Source organism: Haliaeetus leucocephalus, unplaced genomic scaffold (assembly GCF_000737465.1).
Source record: "Haliaeetus leucocephalus isolate CR32 unplaced genomic scaffold, Haliaeetus_leucocephalus-4.0 Scaffold339, whole genome shotgun sequence".
Taxonomy (NCBI): Eukaryota; Metazoa; Chordata; class Aves; order Accipitriformes; family Accipitridae; genus Haliaeetus; species Haliaeetus leucocephalus.
Window position 1 is genome coordinate 4,633,438 of NW_010972775.1, and position 14,154 is coordinate 4,647,591.

The window sequence follows — 14,154 nt, forward strand, 5'->3', positions numbered from 1 at the left end:
AACTTATTTTTTACAGCAACATTTAAGGCCCCAGTTGCTTGTAGGCTGAACATCAGAATAGCACAATCAGTATTGTTAGTTATATAACCAATTATCTAAGCAATACATTAAATAAGGATTTCACTCCATTATGGTATAAATCACTATTGCTACTCCATCCTTTGCTGTGGAAAATTCAAAGGTTACCTCTATTCCATAGCAGACCTCAGTCCCATTTCACTGCATGTATCATTCAACAGCCTGTTTTGGTGATCCTACAGCTACTCACCTGTTGAAGAGCAAACTCATACACTGAACACGTGGCCAAGACTTCTCGCCAGTGTAAAAATTTCTGAGCAATCGGACCCCTCCATACAGTGCTTCTAGCATAGCTCTGCATATATAGTACTGCTGACTGATTTGCAGAAAAACTTTTAAAGCACTTGCTTCAGGTGAACTGGTTGTTACTCAACAGATACATGCTGAGGTATATAAGCCTGCCGATCCCTTCTAGTAAGGTGTTTGCAGGGGTATTTGTAACAGCCAACAGCTCAGCTTTTCAAAGCTCTCCATACACTAATGCATGGAAACTATGGATAATACACTAAATGACAGTTCTCCAGAATCCATAAAGATAAGTGTGTGTGGTGTTGGTTTTGTTTGTTTTGGTGGGGTTTTGTTTGTTTGTTTGTTTGTTTTTTTAAATCTCCTTCTGAGGTTGCAACAGTGTTGTTATACAAGATGATCTTCAGTTCCCCATAAAGCAGAGTTCAAGAGTTATTTGTCAGTGAGTTGTGATATGTTTACCTTACAGCTCTGCACAAGTTGCTGATGGGCTGCTGTGTTCTTATTTGAAACAGCTGCATTCTGAGAAGCTGCAATAGTCTGAGTAGCAGCAGCTGCAGCTTGTTTAGCTGCAATCTTTGGAAAAAAAGAAACAGTTAAATCAGTGGTAAAAGTCTGAGTAATTTAGAGGATGAAACACATATTATAGGTAACTTTGACAGTAACAATTTTGACAGATTAATACATTATATCCCTTGATTAATTTGATTTGCCATAAGGAAACTCAGGATTGCTCTTCTCTCAAGATGAAAATGAGCTGAACCCTGTTATCCATCTCTAACTTGCCAATAAGGAAAAAGATGGAACTAAAAGGATTCTAAGCTCTTACTCCTTCATAGCTTAGGTTGCAATATGACCATAAGAAGTCAATTACAGAAAGCAGAAATAGTCTAATCAATTAGACTTACAAAGAAGGCCAGAGAAAACAGGCAAAGTACACATAGTGCTGCACACTGCTACATTAACACCTCTGACCAAAGGCTCAAGGGAGCCAACTTCCACCGAGATTGCTCTACGGCAAAAGCAAAGATGCTAAAATGATGCAGAGGTACAAAATACTGGTATTGCTGAGTCTAAAAGCACTAAGAAGACCTTCCCCAAATATCTAGGAGTGTTATTATCAACCTCTCCCTATTACAAAATTAAAAATTCAACAGTTTATCCAAAGTATCCAAAGTATCCAAACATGTTGTACACTGGCCCACTAAATACAACCAAGCATGAAGTTCATTCTCACCATTACACATTTCACTCCCTTGTAAGGCAGGTATATATTATAACAGCAAAACAAATAAAACGTCCTTTCAATAAAGTTTTTTTGCATGCAGTTAGGAAATTGAGACATGAACCTTTATTTCCTGAAATACTCCTGATTTTTGGTTCTAGCCAGATACAGTAATTTAAATGCACTTCTGGAACATGGTTACTTAAATTTCCTTGTTTGTCTAATCTCATTGCACTTGAATCAGACTACTGTAAAACCACAGTTGGAAACCAGGAATTATGAAAGGCTTCTTTTTTTAATCTGTCTTTTCTACATTTTAGCTGAAAATAGGAAGATCAAACCTTGCCTACAAGACAAATTTCAGACTTTTTTTTATTCTTGGTGCACAGTAAACTGCCTTCCCCCCCCTTGGCTGTACTACCAGATATGATGTATCCTTTCACTTTCATTTCTGGTTCCTTGATTCTCTGAATAACTTACCAGTTTAATTGGATATGCTGCAAATCAACATATCTTTGCACGGAAATTTACATGGAACTCTGGCAGATATACTAGTTAAAACCACCAAAAGATATCGTGTGTAAATTACAGATCATACAGATAAAATAGTGATGAAGCGGTTTCAGCTCAGCTGTTTGAAACCTCAGCTGTTCTAATTTTATGACTAAGCCACCATCAAATGCCTTCTGAGTCAAATTCTTACACCACTGTACTACATCAGTGATACAAGTTGCTCAATTTTCTGAGGACTATGTGTCATATACTAGCATCTCTAATTCCAAGCCTTGTACTCTGGAACTGAGCTTACAGTGCTATCACTCTAGGTTTAGCACTTTTCCTGAAATAAGCATTTCTACTTGTTTGAAATTATCTAAGGATACTAATTATCAAAATGGAGTAAACTGAAAGTTCAACAATATCTAGTTTCGAACCTCTAATCTGTTGACAATTTTCTTCTTGATGGCATTCTGTGCAGCAGCATTTGTAGCAACCCGCAGTCCCTCTGCTGCTTCTCTCAGACGCTGCTGTTGATCCTCATTTTCAGGATTGGCTGCAGCTCCCTGCACAAAATTTCAGAACAAAGAACATGAACCTCAGTAAAAGTTCCTGGAGAAAATGTAGATGAATATCCAGACAGCTCTATGACAACAGTCTTTATTTTCCTTGTATTATCTTAACCAAAGTTAAAACAACATTAAAATGTTACAAGACTTTGAAGCAGAAAATTTATTGCTAGTGCAAGGTTGTTACTGTATATGTTAAGTACTTTGAGGGAGTTAAACATTTGCTTCCTATACTACTTCAGGTGCTTAGCAAAAAAGCCTTTGTAAACTGCTTCCACTATGATCTGTAACAATATCCTTTGATGAACGTAGGTTTTGGAAAAAAAACCAAAACCCCCCCCCCCCCCAAAAAAAAACCCCCGTTTTTACAATTCCCAATTCAGTATGCCTTTCAGTAACTGCAGTCCAGACCTTGAGATTTAACACAGTAGATTTTCTCCATTTGAAGTCTGAGGAAGTAATGCAAAGTCAAGGATATGTTCTGGAGCCAGGCATATGGGCCTTCCAGAGCCCTAGCAGAATGGCTGGCCCTGATCTGTAAACATCATTTAAGTGCAGGATCTGGGAAACAATTCTGAGAACATATTCCTCCCTAATGGATTTAAAGAGGTTTCTAGCACAGAAAGGAAAAAAAAGGTTAGATATTTGCCTCTCTTGTGAGAATAGGGGGGTGGGGAGGAACAACACAGGCAAGATTCCCCAGGTGGAGGAAACTGGTCCTAAGACAGAGGCAGAGTTGCTTTGTTAACAGCTTTTGTAAGAGATACTTGTAAGAGATTGCTATGGGTTTGTTGTTCCATTTGTATTGGTGGACTGGTAGAAGACAGAGGATATGGCTGGTGGTAACTGCCCTAGATGGCTTGAGTCATGACCACCCTTGCACACAGGGGAGCGAAGTAGTGCAAGAAGGGTTTTTAAAGTCAAAACCCCCCAAGTAATCCTAGGTACATTCTAGGTATAAGTCATTAAATGCACATTTACAGGATAAGAAAAACAGCCTCTGCTATCAGCCAGGTCCTATCTACAATATCCCACATACCATTTCTTCTTCATGTATAACCATACAATTTTAAGCTGACAATTATTTAATTTTCCTGGTACCTTTGCAGCTTCAACCATGCGGGCTGTAGAATCTGCCAGGAGCTTTGCGGCAGCCAGAAGCTTCTTAGAGTTGTCCATGTCGATTTCTGCTTCAGCATCTGACCTCATGGCATTGACAAGATCAGAAGTGGCTTGAGCCAGTACCCTGGCTTGCCGTACCATTTCACCTGTGGTATACAATTAGATTTTTACTTTCGTTCTCTCTGTATTTCAGTTTTGGTTTCAGAAGTCATCCCAACAAGATGAAAATAAAGTTATATTTGCTGAAGTATTCTTTTGACTTGAAAATGATACACGAATAGTTCATAACTTAGAAGCTTCATAAACAAAATCTTGGATTGCAACATAAATGAAAGAAACCTCTAGAGAGGAGATTAAGAAAAAAAGTAGTATTTGCATTCTAGATAGCAAGACAAAAACCAAAAATCAATACTTTAAGGTAATTTTGAATATACAGTTCAAAGAAACTCCTGGCCCAGTGAAGACTAATAATTTTGCTTTCAAATTACAGACAAGATTTCACTCTTTTATTATTATTAAATATTACCCATCTTTCACCTATTCTTCTTTGGGAGAATTATCTTCTGTCTAATATAAACTAAATTAAGAACTCTGTCAGAAGACACTCAGCACCAGTTAGGTGGTTTTGGCCAAAAAAGGTGTATATTTAAGATACTAGAGTCATGTTCCGGTCATGGTGAAGCATAGAGATGAAACAGCAGTGCTTCTGAAGTGGATACCCTTTCTAGAGCAAATTCATTTGGTCAGTAAAACATACACGTGAACTCCTTCATAATACACTTGAACCCATAAAGCCTTTGGCTTTCTGTAGGTTATCAAATCAAGTAAGATGTGTTTGGGTCTAAGGCCTCATTCTTTTCAAATGGTCTTAAAAAATCATGGGAAAGAAAAGCAAAGCAGCATTTTTCTCATGTGTAAAGGTGACTTGTAGGCTTCAGAATTAAATGCCTTCTTAGCAGGCTCCTCTGCTCAGGAAAGGCAAAAAAATTGAAGTTTTCTAGCTGTTATCAACTATTTCCCAGTATGCAATTTTGCCATTAAAATTTTTACCAATAATGGCTAACTCAGCTCCCAGTTCAAATATTCCACTTGAAAAAAATCTCTTTAAATGCCCTTTCTTACAGTATTAAGCCAGTAAATCAAACTGAAAGAATAACCTGTTTGGGAATAATACAGCAGTCACAAGTCAGAGTCTCTTTGCTGTTAAAATTGTGACTGCAAGAGTGCAATGATAAGCTGGAAACAGACTGGAATCTGAATGCCTTCTACTAAAAACTAAGTATTGCACAACAAGATATTTGACTGTGAACAGAAAATAAATGCTATCCAAGATCATCTCTTTCACTGCATCCTTTTACACAGAAGCTGAATCATAAATGACAGCTAAACATAAAACTTGACATGCTTTCCTGTGCACATCTACAGTAATTAAATTCCTTAGGATAGCTCCAGAGCATTAGAAAACTTCTTCCACAGCTTTCAATTCAAAGACTAAGAGTGGTTTAGCAAACAGTCTTGTGCATCTTTTAAAAATTTTAATCACTCAGATTTCTCATAGAGAAGATTCCAGGGTCAAAATACGCTGAGAAATTCACTAATTACTTCCTTGCACATGTTCCTCTAGAAGAGTGCTGCATGGCTGAAATGACAGTTCCTTAAAAACAGAAACATCTGAAAGTTTTACCTCTTAAACGTAACAACTAAGATGACTCCACAATAAAAGATTAGTTTGTTCGTATCAACTGTAACGTGAATAAAACCGCAGCTGAAATATTTTCTTTCCTGGCCTTGCATTTACATAACATGAAAGAGAAGACCAAAACCATACTATTCACCATAACTGCTTTTTAAAACTGATCCCATTTTACACTTTCTATGAACTGTCTTGATTTCAAGTTGATATTGCCCCTTCGCACTGTTACTACCTCATAACATTTATAACTACTGAAATTTCACCACTCTAAAAAATTTAATGGTTCTTTTCTAACAATTCATATTGGATCAGTTAAACATTAGGCAACTCAAGTTTTGGTTGTGTATTGGGTCTGGCTGAGATGGAGTTAATACTCCCCATAGCAGCCCTCATAGCGCTGTGCTCTGCATCAGTAGCTAGAAAGGTGTTGATAGCACACCAATGTTTTGGCTACTGCTGAGCAGTGCTGGCACAGCATCAAGGCTGTCTCCCCAACATTTTTGCCCCCCCCTCAATGGCAGGCTGGGGCAGGGCAAGATCTTGGGAGGGGACATAACCAGGACAGCTGACCTAAACTAACCAAACAGATATTCCATATCATATGACATCAGCTCAGATATAAAAGCTAAGTAAAGGGAGATAGAAGGGGGGGGGGCATTTTTTTATCTTCCGGAGCAACCACTACGCGTACTGAAGCCCTGCTTCCCAGGAAGTGGCCAGACATCACCTGCTGATGGGAAGTAGAGAATAACATCATTTGTTTTTCTTTGCTTTCGCGCGTGACCTTTGCTATCACTTTATTAAACTGTCCTTATCTTGACCCACGAGCCTTTTGTTATATTTTCTCCCCCCTGTCCAGCTGAGGAGGGGGAGTGATAGAGCGGCTTTGGTGGGCACCTGGCATCCAACCAGGGTCAACCCACCACAGGTTGGTTCTAGAAGCTGCACATTTACAAGTATCACAGGAAGAAGCAGAAATAAGTTTCAAAACCTACAACAAAATCTACGCTAATAAAATCAATCACTGGGAAGTATTCACCCAGATACCTGTCTTCGTGTTTGGAGAGGAGAAATTGCTACACAATTCTGTGAAGTCAAACAGTGATAGAAAACAGAAAAAATACTACAGTGATTCTTTAGCATGATATTGATTGTTTTCACAGAATGTTCATTCTATCTAGCACACAGCTACGTCCATTTTGCTGATTTAATATTATGGTTTGAATGACTACCCATCATGACAGCACTAGCCTAGAAGCACAGTACACTTCAGAGAAAGTTTTTCACTTGCATTATTTGAAATGTGCACACCTCTGAATTGTGGAAAGCTGCTGTCCATTAGAGAAACTTACCAGCATCTCCCATCGAACTGAAAATACTCTCTGTGACACACATGATGGTATCAGTAGCTTGGTCATAGCGTCCAATGGGCTCTCCCCTGCTTGCAAACTGGCGGACATGCTGCAAGAGGTCATTCAGGGCTTGGCTGACAATGCTGGCAGCTGCACTGACCTGCTTCAGTAACTCAGTGTCATCTGTGGCAGCCTGGCAGGCCCTCACACAGCTCTCCACTGAACGGTCTACCAGTTTCCCTGCCTCAATCAGCTGCTCCTGACACACTGGAGAGCTGATGGTGGGACTCACAACCTGCGTGGGGAAACAACACAAAGCATTCAGAAAAGGCTTATTTGCAAATTTCCTAGCTACTAACAAGTTAAAAGCTACTGCAGTAGATGTTTCATTTTTAACTTAATTGTTTTCCCTAGACAAAAAACCCTGAAAGGGAGTATTTAAATAGGTAGCTTCAGATATCTAGATTAGGAATCTGGGCTCTGCATATTGTTAATTTAATATCTAGTTAGATTCTGAGAATGGAGGCCCCCACCTTGTTTCATGCTTCTTCAGCAGCTACTCAACTGAGAAAACACTAGACAGTAGTTCTGGAGGGCAGGCATGGGCCAAACTCCTCCAGAGTAACTGCGTCCACTGGCAGAATCCTGTACCTGGGAATTCCAAATAAAATTAAATCTTAACTAGAATTGGTCTTGTAAAGCCTTCTTATATCAGCCTTTTGTTTGTTTGTTTAAATAAAAGTAGTGCTTGGCACAAGCCAAACAACCTTCTCCTTCTGAAGCCACAAGAGAAGTAATAAACTCTGTAATCTACAGATTAGAAACAAACAATACTCCCCCATTTTATTCAGGCATATCCGGACAGCTTTTAGCAACGGGAAAACTGTGCATATCTTATGAGGAAAACAGAATGCCACTGCGTGTCTTATGCCATATTGAAGAAATTCACAGGCAGTATGAACATCAAGTCCAAATAATGAAAATTCATATATATGCATTACAAAAAGCCCTTGCAGCCAGAGAAATAAAGTAGAAAATATTGAAAATTTAATACCTAATATTGGCTATCAATTTTAATATAAACCTTCTGGATGTTTCACAACAGTTGAATACCCATTTCCCTGCAAAAGATGACACTGCAGACTTCAAAAGCAGGATCCAAGTAGGAAATGCAAACTGTTTAATTTTTAAAATTAAATACTTTATTTATTTATTTTTAAGACAAAAAAGGCTGCAGAAGATGTAATGCTCCAATTGCAGACTTCAGAATTTGAGGTCTGATCTCAACTCCTTTGTAATTTGCTTAGACTAAAAATCAGTACTTGGCCAAAAGCAATGGATCTATTACAATGACTTGGCTACTGTAAATTAGTGCAAATATATTTAAAATCAATGATCACCAACTAGATTTTATTTTCAGCAAGAATACCAGCTTTTAATTATTTAGCTTTAGATGAGGTGAACCCATCCTAATACTAGGCTTTATTAGAAAACTTAAATAATCCCCCAGACAAGCTGTGCTTCTTGAACTAATATTTTTTAGTTTTTTATTTTATCAGTATTAGTAACCAATCAGATGGGCTCTTATCTGTGGAACCTTCTTTGGAGATTACAGCAACACCTCACATCCTCTGGGCTCCCGATTGCCACTGTTATGGGTGACAATTTATTAATCAACGACTTTGATATTGCATAAATATAGATCTATGATATTAACACAGCATGTTGTCTGAGACTGTTGGAAATACATAATAGCATACACTTGAAACGATGTCTTGCCACCTCACGAACATTGCTAGCCTCACCTTTGCACAAGCCACAAGCTGGGAAGTAGAGAGTGCACACTGTGTAGCAGCAGCAATGACCCTGTTCTGCAGGACTGTATCCTCAGCCACCTGTGCTACATTCTTGGCCTTCAGCACTAACATGGCAGCAGCATTTGCAACAGCTTTGGCCAGACTCATCAGAACATCCTGGTTAAAATAAAGGGAAAACTCAGTCTTATGAACAAAAAAAAGTATATACTTTGTTTATATTAAGATAAATCTCCTGAAGGTAAGAAATTCTCTTGTATCAAAAGTTAAACATTTTGTTTCATGTAAAGCAGTAGACATTACTATTACTCAGAAAACTCAACAGTTTTCTGGTCTCAGTACAACCATTTCTCTATCTACATTATCAAGTTACTGGACTGAATGAGTATGGACTGTCAAATTTTGAACTGGCTCAGAGTCCATAAGAACAATCTTCACTTCCTGAGAATACACTATTAGTATAAAAACATCTGGAGTTCACCATTAAACATGTGATAAATATCTGCAATAAAGATGACAACCTCAGGGAGCAAACTGCTGAGGACAGACAGTACTTGAGTTAATACTAAATTCAAGTACTTAATTGTGCTTAACAGTAATGACAACTGCCACTCCATTTTTGAAAATGCCATTTCCAACCACAATATTTCCTTGTCCATGACGTAACTATCACCCTATAAATTACTGCTCCACAATATAACTCAAAACAGGTCTTTATTCCAGAACTTTCCCTTGTACAAAAATAATTTAGTTAACTCTGAAACTGCAAAATTAAAACATGCTCATGTGTTAATTCCTGCAATGAAAAAGTTCAGAAAATTTCTTCCTTCCTAATGCCTGTACTGTTAAAATGACCTGGCTTTCCTGTAAAAAGATACTACAGATATGCATAATTTTAACTTCAGAGCAGAAAGAAAACCTTGGATTTAAAAAATTAAGAACACTAGTTTTCATTTTGTTTTTAAGGATATGAAGGCATGATAAACCATCCTTCTCCTTACCCACCTTCTCCAACACTCCATAGCACTTATCAGAATGTTTAGGTTCCTTCTCTTAGCCAAGAAAGAGAGGGCTGCAATACATACTCAACTAGGAATACAAATGAGAACTCTGATGAAACTTGCAGACAGATTTACTAGTGGATCAAGAGTTTCAAATAGCCTGTAAGTTATATTAGCAGACATCTTGCATACAGTGCATTCCAGAGATCTATCTGTTGCTATAAATTACTTCCCCTTGGTTCTGGTGCAAACCTGTTCTTGGCATTGAGTGAAAAAAATCCAAACATGTTTTTAACAGAGCATTTAGGAACAACGGTTTTAAACTGCTAATAGCTAACACCGTTATTAAGTCATACAGGCATTATGATTTGATAATTCTAATAAACTTAAGGAAATTATGGTTGTAATACAATAATTTTCTTCTACTCGGTTTACCAAAAGGTTGTGTAAAATTTTGGTTTACATGCATACATACAGACACAGCAAACTCTCATGTGAAAACCACTGTATTTAATGAGGAGAAATACTCATTGTTTATTAATAAACATTCATTCATTCTTCATAAATATATGGCATAATAGGTCATTAGCTTGCAAAGACAGTGAAACACAAGGAAGGGTAAGGATTGAAGTTGTCTGTGTGCATGTGCAAGTTTTAATACACTGCTTCCCACAAAATCCCTATGGCATTCAGAACAATTGATTAAGACTACGCATGTCACCCTGGAAAACTCAATTATAATCTTGTATCTGATGCGGTGTACTTAGTGAAGATAGGCAGAGTTTTTAAAAATATTTTGTTTGCTGTTCCTTATTTTCTGAGTCTAACTTGGCACTATGTGATATAACTTGCACTCCGTTGCAACTGAAGCAAAGGGGAACTGTGATTCAAACATCTAGTGTGACACAATGCCAAGAATTTGAGAGATCAACAAGTCAAAGGGTATTTCAAATTAGCAAATCTCCAGACTTCCATGCCAAATTTTCCACCTGTAAAATGGAATGACAGTTCCACATCCTACAAGAAAGCTATAAAAGATATTATCTGTGCAATACTGAGGTACTGAAAGTCACCATAAAAGAAGCCAGTCATGAACGTAGTGGTAAATGTAAAAATCAGAGTAGGATTTGAAAGTAAGAGTCTGACCAGTATGCAAATAGCATGAGCCATGCATTTTAAACAGAGGGGAGTACAGTGCAAACGGCTCTCCATGAGGCAAAAAAGCATCTATACGATACACAGAACGAAGTAGGGGTTCCTATGAAATCAGCACTCTGTGATGGTGTAATTAAAAGGAATTTCATAATGGATTAACCTCAATTAGCATTGAGAAACTTCAAAATCTAGCATTTTCTAACTGCACTTTGGGAAGCCTGGTTTTATGCAGTTGCCTCCTCATTAGAAAGCTGCACAGTTCTGACAGTGACAAGCAACCCCCTCATTACCTGGAACCTTTCATCTGTTTCATTTTCTCCAATTTGTCTCAGTAGCTCCCCGCTTGCTTGCCCAATGCTCCCAGCTGCAGTCAAAACTGTCTGTCGAGGCTAGAAAAATGTAATGGTGAAATACATTAATTCAAAGAAAATGAGTTTTACTTGAATTTCGTATTTGCTCGAGGAACTTCTGCATTAGCGTGCAATCAATACATGGTTAAAATAAAATTACACAACAGAAATACTTTGGAAAAATCTTTACTTTTCCACATGCACAACTGCACATCCATAATTCAGGGGTTTCATCTAAAGTGCTCCCAGAGAATGTGTAAAGAACTTTGAAGAACTTGAATAGACATTGCTATAATAACTCCAAGGATAATTAAGGATGGACAGTCAATATGCCAACTGATATGAAACATCAGGACATTTCATGTTCTTCAAAACATAAATAACTGAAGATAAGAGATGTAAGGCAAACTGGCTGCAGACTCCAACAAGTAACAAACTGATCAATATAGTCTATCCTGGTCAGTACTACTCATTTCTGGAAAACTACAACAGAGGGATTAAATTCTCATTTTATATGTCAAAAGTAGACAAAGATAGTAAATAAAAAAAATCATGAGCATCTCTCCACTTCCTATTAATCTGAGTCATAGTACTGTTTGAAATTTGTTTCTAAAAGAGAATACAGTACCCAGATAAATTAACTATTTATTACACAAATCAATTAGCCTCTGCATATAAAACAGAACATTCTAATATCAAGGTGCAAGACTTACAAGGCATAAAGACAGAGACAGATGAAGGAATAAGTAGTAGTCAAAAGAACTGCTTGCACAGGGGACTTTGTGGCACTGAGCAGGTAAGGCTTAGAAGCTAACATTTCTCAAAAAAGCCAAAGCCACGCACTTCAAAGAGGGAACTTGTAAAGTTTCCATCTACCCACCTCTCCTGAAGTAGGTTGCACAGCCTTCAGCAAGTCTGAGACAGCACTGGCCAATGTTCGAGCAGCTTTCAAGAGGTCTTCTCCACTTCCAACTTCATCATCCATGAGAGCAGCAAGCAGTTTCACACCTTTAGACATCTCGGTGAGGTTGGAAGAGATGGTTGTAATTGCACATCCCACAGCAGTGTAATCAGTGTCAACTGGGTCCCCTGTAGAGCAAATGTTTTTTCATGATCAGAATGCTTTAGTGGTTAAAAGGGAAAAAGAGGCAGCTACCACAAGCTACACTCATGAGAGAAAAAAGAGACATTTCAAGTAATGCCTATGAAGTAATTTTATTGTCAGTTGAAAATAATTAGACTGCTATAATTTTTCCAATTCCTATGTTACTTCTTCTACAAGAATTTATCTTTTAATAGAATTTCTCTTCATTCAGTGCAATTTGCTAAGAAGTCCACAGTTTCAGCTATCTTTCAACATTGAAAGAACCCAAGGTAATACAGTATTGTCCCTTTTAAGCCACTCACAGGTATATCAACCTGTAATTTGCTGAAGAAAAGAACACTGTCAATAAACACAATCTCTCTCTAACAACTGTCAGATCAATAATGCATTTTTGTAGTAACCTTGCAAACACCCTCTACTTTGTTGAATAAGCAAGCTACATTTTATCTTCATCAATGGTTGTAGCTTTAGTGTAAGGGATAAATTGAAGATACAAAAATTGTGTTGGGAGGGACAGAAAACTTGTTCCGCACATCAATGCACTTAGCTATTGGGGTATTTTGAAAAAAATTTTTCTCCAGCTGCCCCACACTCAGTCCCTATGTTACTTAAATTAGACTGATAAATAACTAGGAGACTGCAAGGAAATCCTTCCCTTTGAAATTTACCTGCTGTAAGGTTAACAACAGATGCAGTTCCTGCAGTGATAGCATCAACCTGGGAGTGTATTTCGTGTTTTGATTCATCAACCTTGTTCTGAACCCATACTCTTGATGCCTGAAGAGTAATAACAAAAACAAGAATTAAGGATTGCAGTGAGGTTCTGTAAGAGGAGATACTATGTAAATCTCTCGTTCCTTCATGAACATTTAAAAGTGAAACAGAGGACAACAACCAAGCCTTTAAAGTGAAATATGAAAGCAAGCATTTTCTTTTGCTGAATCTTCACTACAGAATTGCTATCACATTTCAACAGCTGCCCTTTTAAGGTAAAGGCCATAAACAGTGCATTCATGAAGGCTAGGCTAAACACTCTTGATTGACAGTCCCCCATAAACAACAGTCTCTTGATTTGTCCTCCTACCATAACCTGGATCAGGGAAACAGAATCATATTTTGTTCTTATTTTTCAAGTGTCTGGAAGGCAGTCACTCCCACCATAAATATTGCCCATAGTTTGCATTTAATTATACATAGGCATATGAAACAAATAGGATTCCAGACATGGTTATGGAAGGAAGTCTGCTACATCTAAACTCAGAAGACTGATTAGAGTGAGGTGGAACACTGTACATGAATTCCTTAAAGACAGCACAGATTTTTTAATCTCATTTTAAAAGCTTTAGTGATACTACTTTAGATCCCGGGACAATGACTAAACTGATCTGTAAACACCCCAAAGCATTAAGATCCATTTCTAAGAGGGATTAGAGAAACTCACCATGTCCTGCCCTAAAGGTGGCAGGTTATCAACTTCACTGAGGTCAGCTTGTGCCTGTTGAACAGCATGCATACTGGTATTAATAGTCCCCATCAAGGCCTGCTGAGCTGAGGTCTGAAAGGCAAAACAAGGAAATGGCTGTGTGCTAGGTTCCAAATGGCACTTCAGGCAGATGCTACATATGCATGAAGAGACAGTGAGTGACAACAATCCAACAATCACACCAGGCCATTTCAGATAGCTAGCTTTTCCCTGGTGCAATGGAGAGCTCTCTAACACGCCTCTCACACAGTCTTATTCTGCCTCTGTCATTTTATACTCCTCTGTACTTGCATACATTTATAAAATGCTGAACTTTCTAAGATCAAAAAATGCCCAACAGACACACAACAAAACCACCAAGCTCTTACTGACTTGCATTCTAGGAACATGAACATGAAAACTGAAATTGCTTCTAGGATATCATTATTGATTTCCTGGAACAGGACAAACCTATAACTCAATTGCC

General features: G+C 37.9%; 1 protein-coding gene across 1 annotated transcript in view; it reads right to left on the bottom strand.

The window, feature by feature from the left end:
• The window catches only part of TLN2 (talin 2), a 115,915-nt gene that overhangs the window by 76,554 nt on the left and 25,207 nt on the right, over window positions 1-14,154 (bottom strand). Inside the window, exons 13-21 of the mRNA XM_010571713.1 lie at window positions 13,647-13,760; window positions 12,874-12,982; window positions 11,981-12,189; window positions 11,041-11,139; window positions 8,586-8,753; window positions 6,781-7,075; window positions 3,715-3,881; window positions 2,482-2,610; window positions 787-900 (exon numbers count right to left, since the gene is read on the bottom strand). Of these exons, the coding sequence (XP_010570015.1) occupies window positions 787-900; window positions 2,482-2,610; window positions 3,715-3,881; window positions 6,781-7,075; window positions 8,586-8,753; window positions 11,041-11,139; window positions 11,981-12,189; window positions 12,874-12,982; window positions 13,647-13,760 (1,404 nt within the window). The remainder of the gene's footprint in view (window positions 1-786; window positions 901-2,481; window positions 2,611-3,714; window positions 3,882-6,780; window positions 7,076-8,585; window positions 8,754-11,040; window positions 11,140-11,980; window positions 12,190-12,873; window positions 12,983-13,646; window positions 13,761-14,154) is intronic.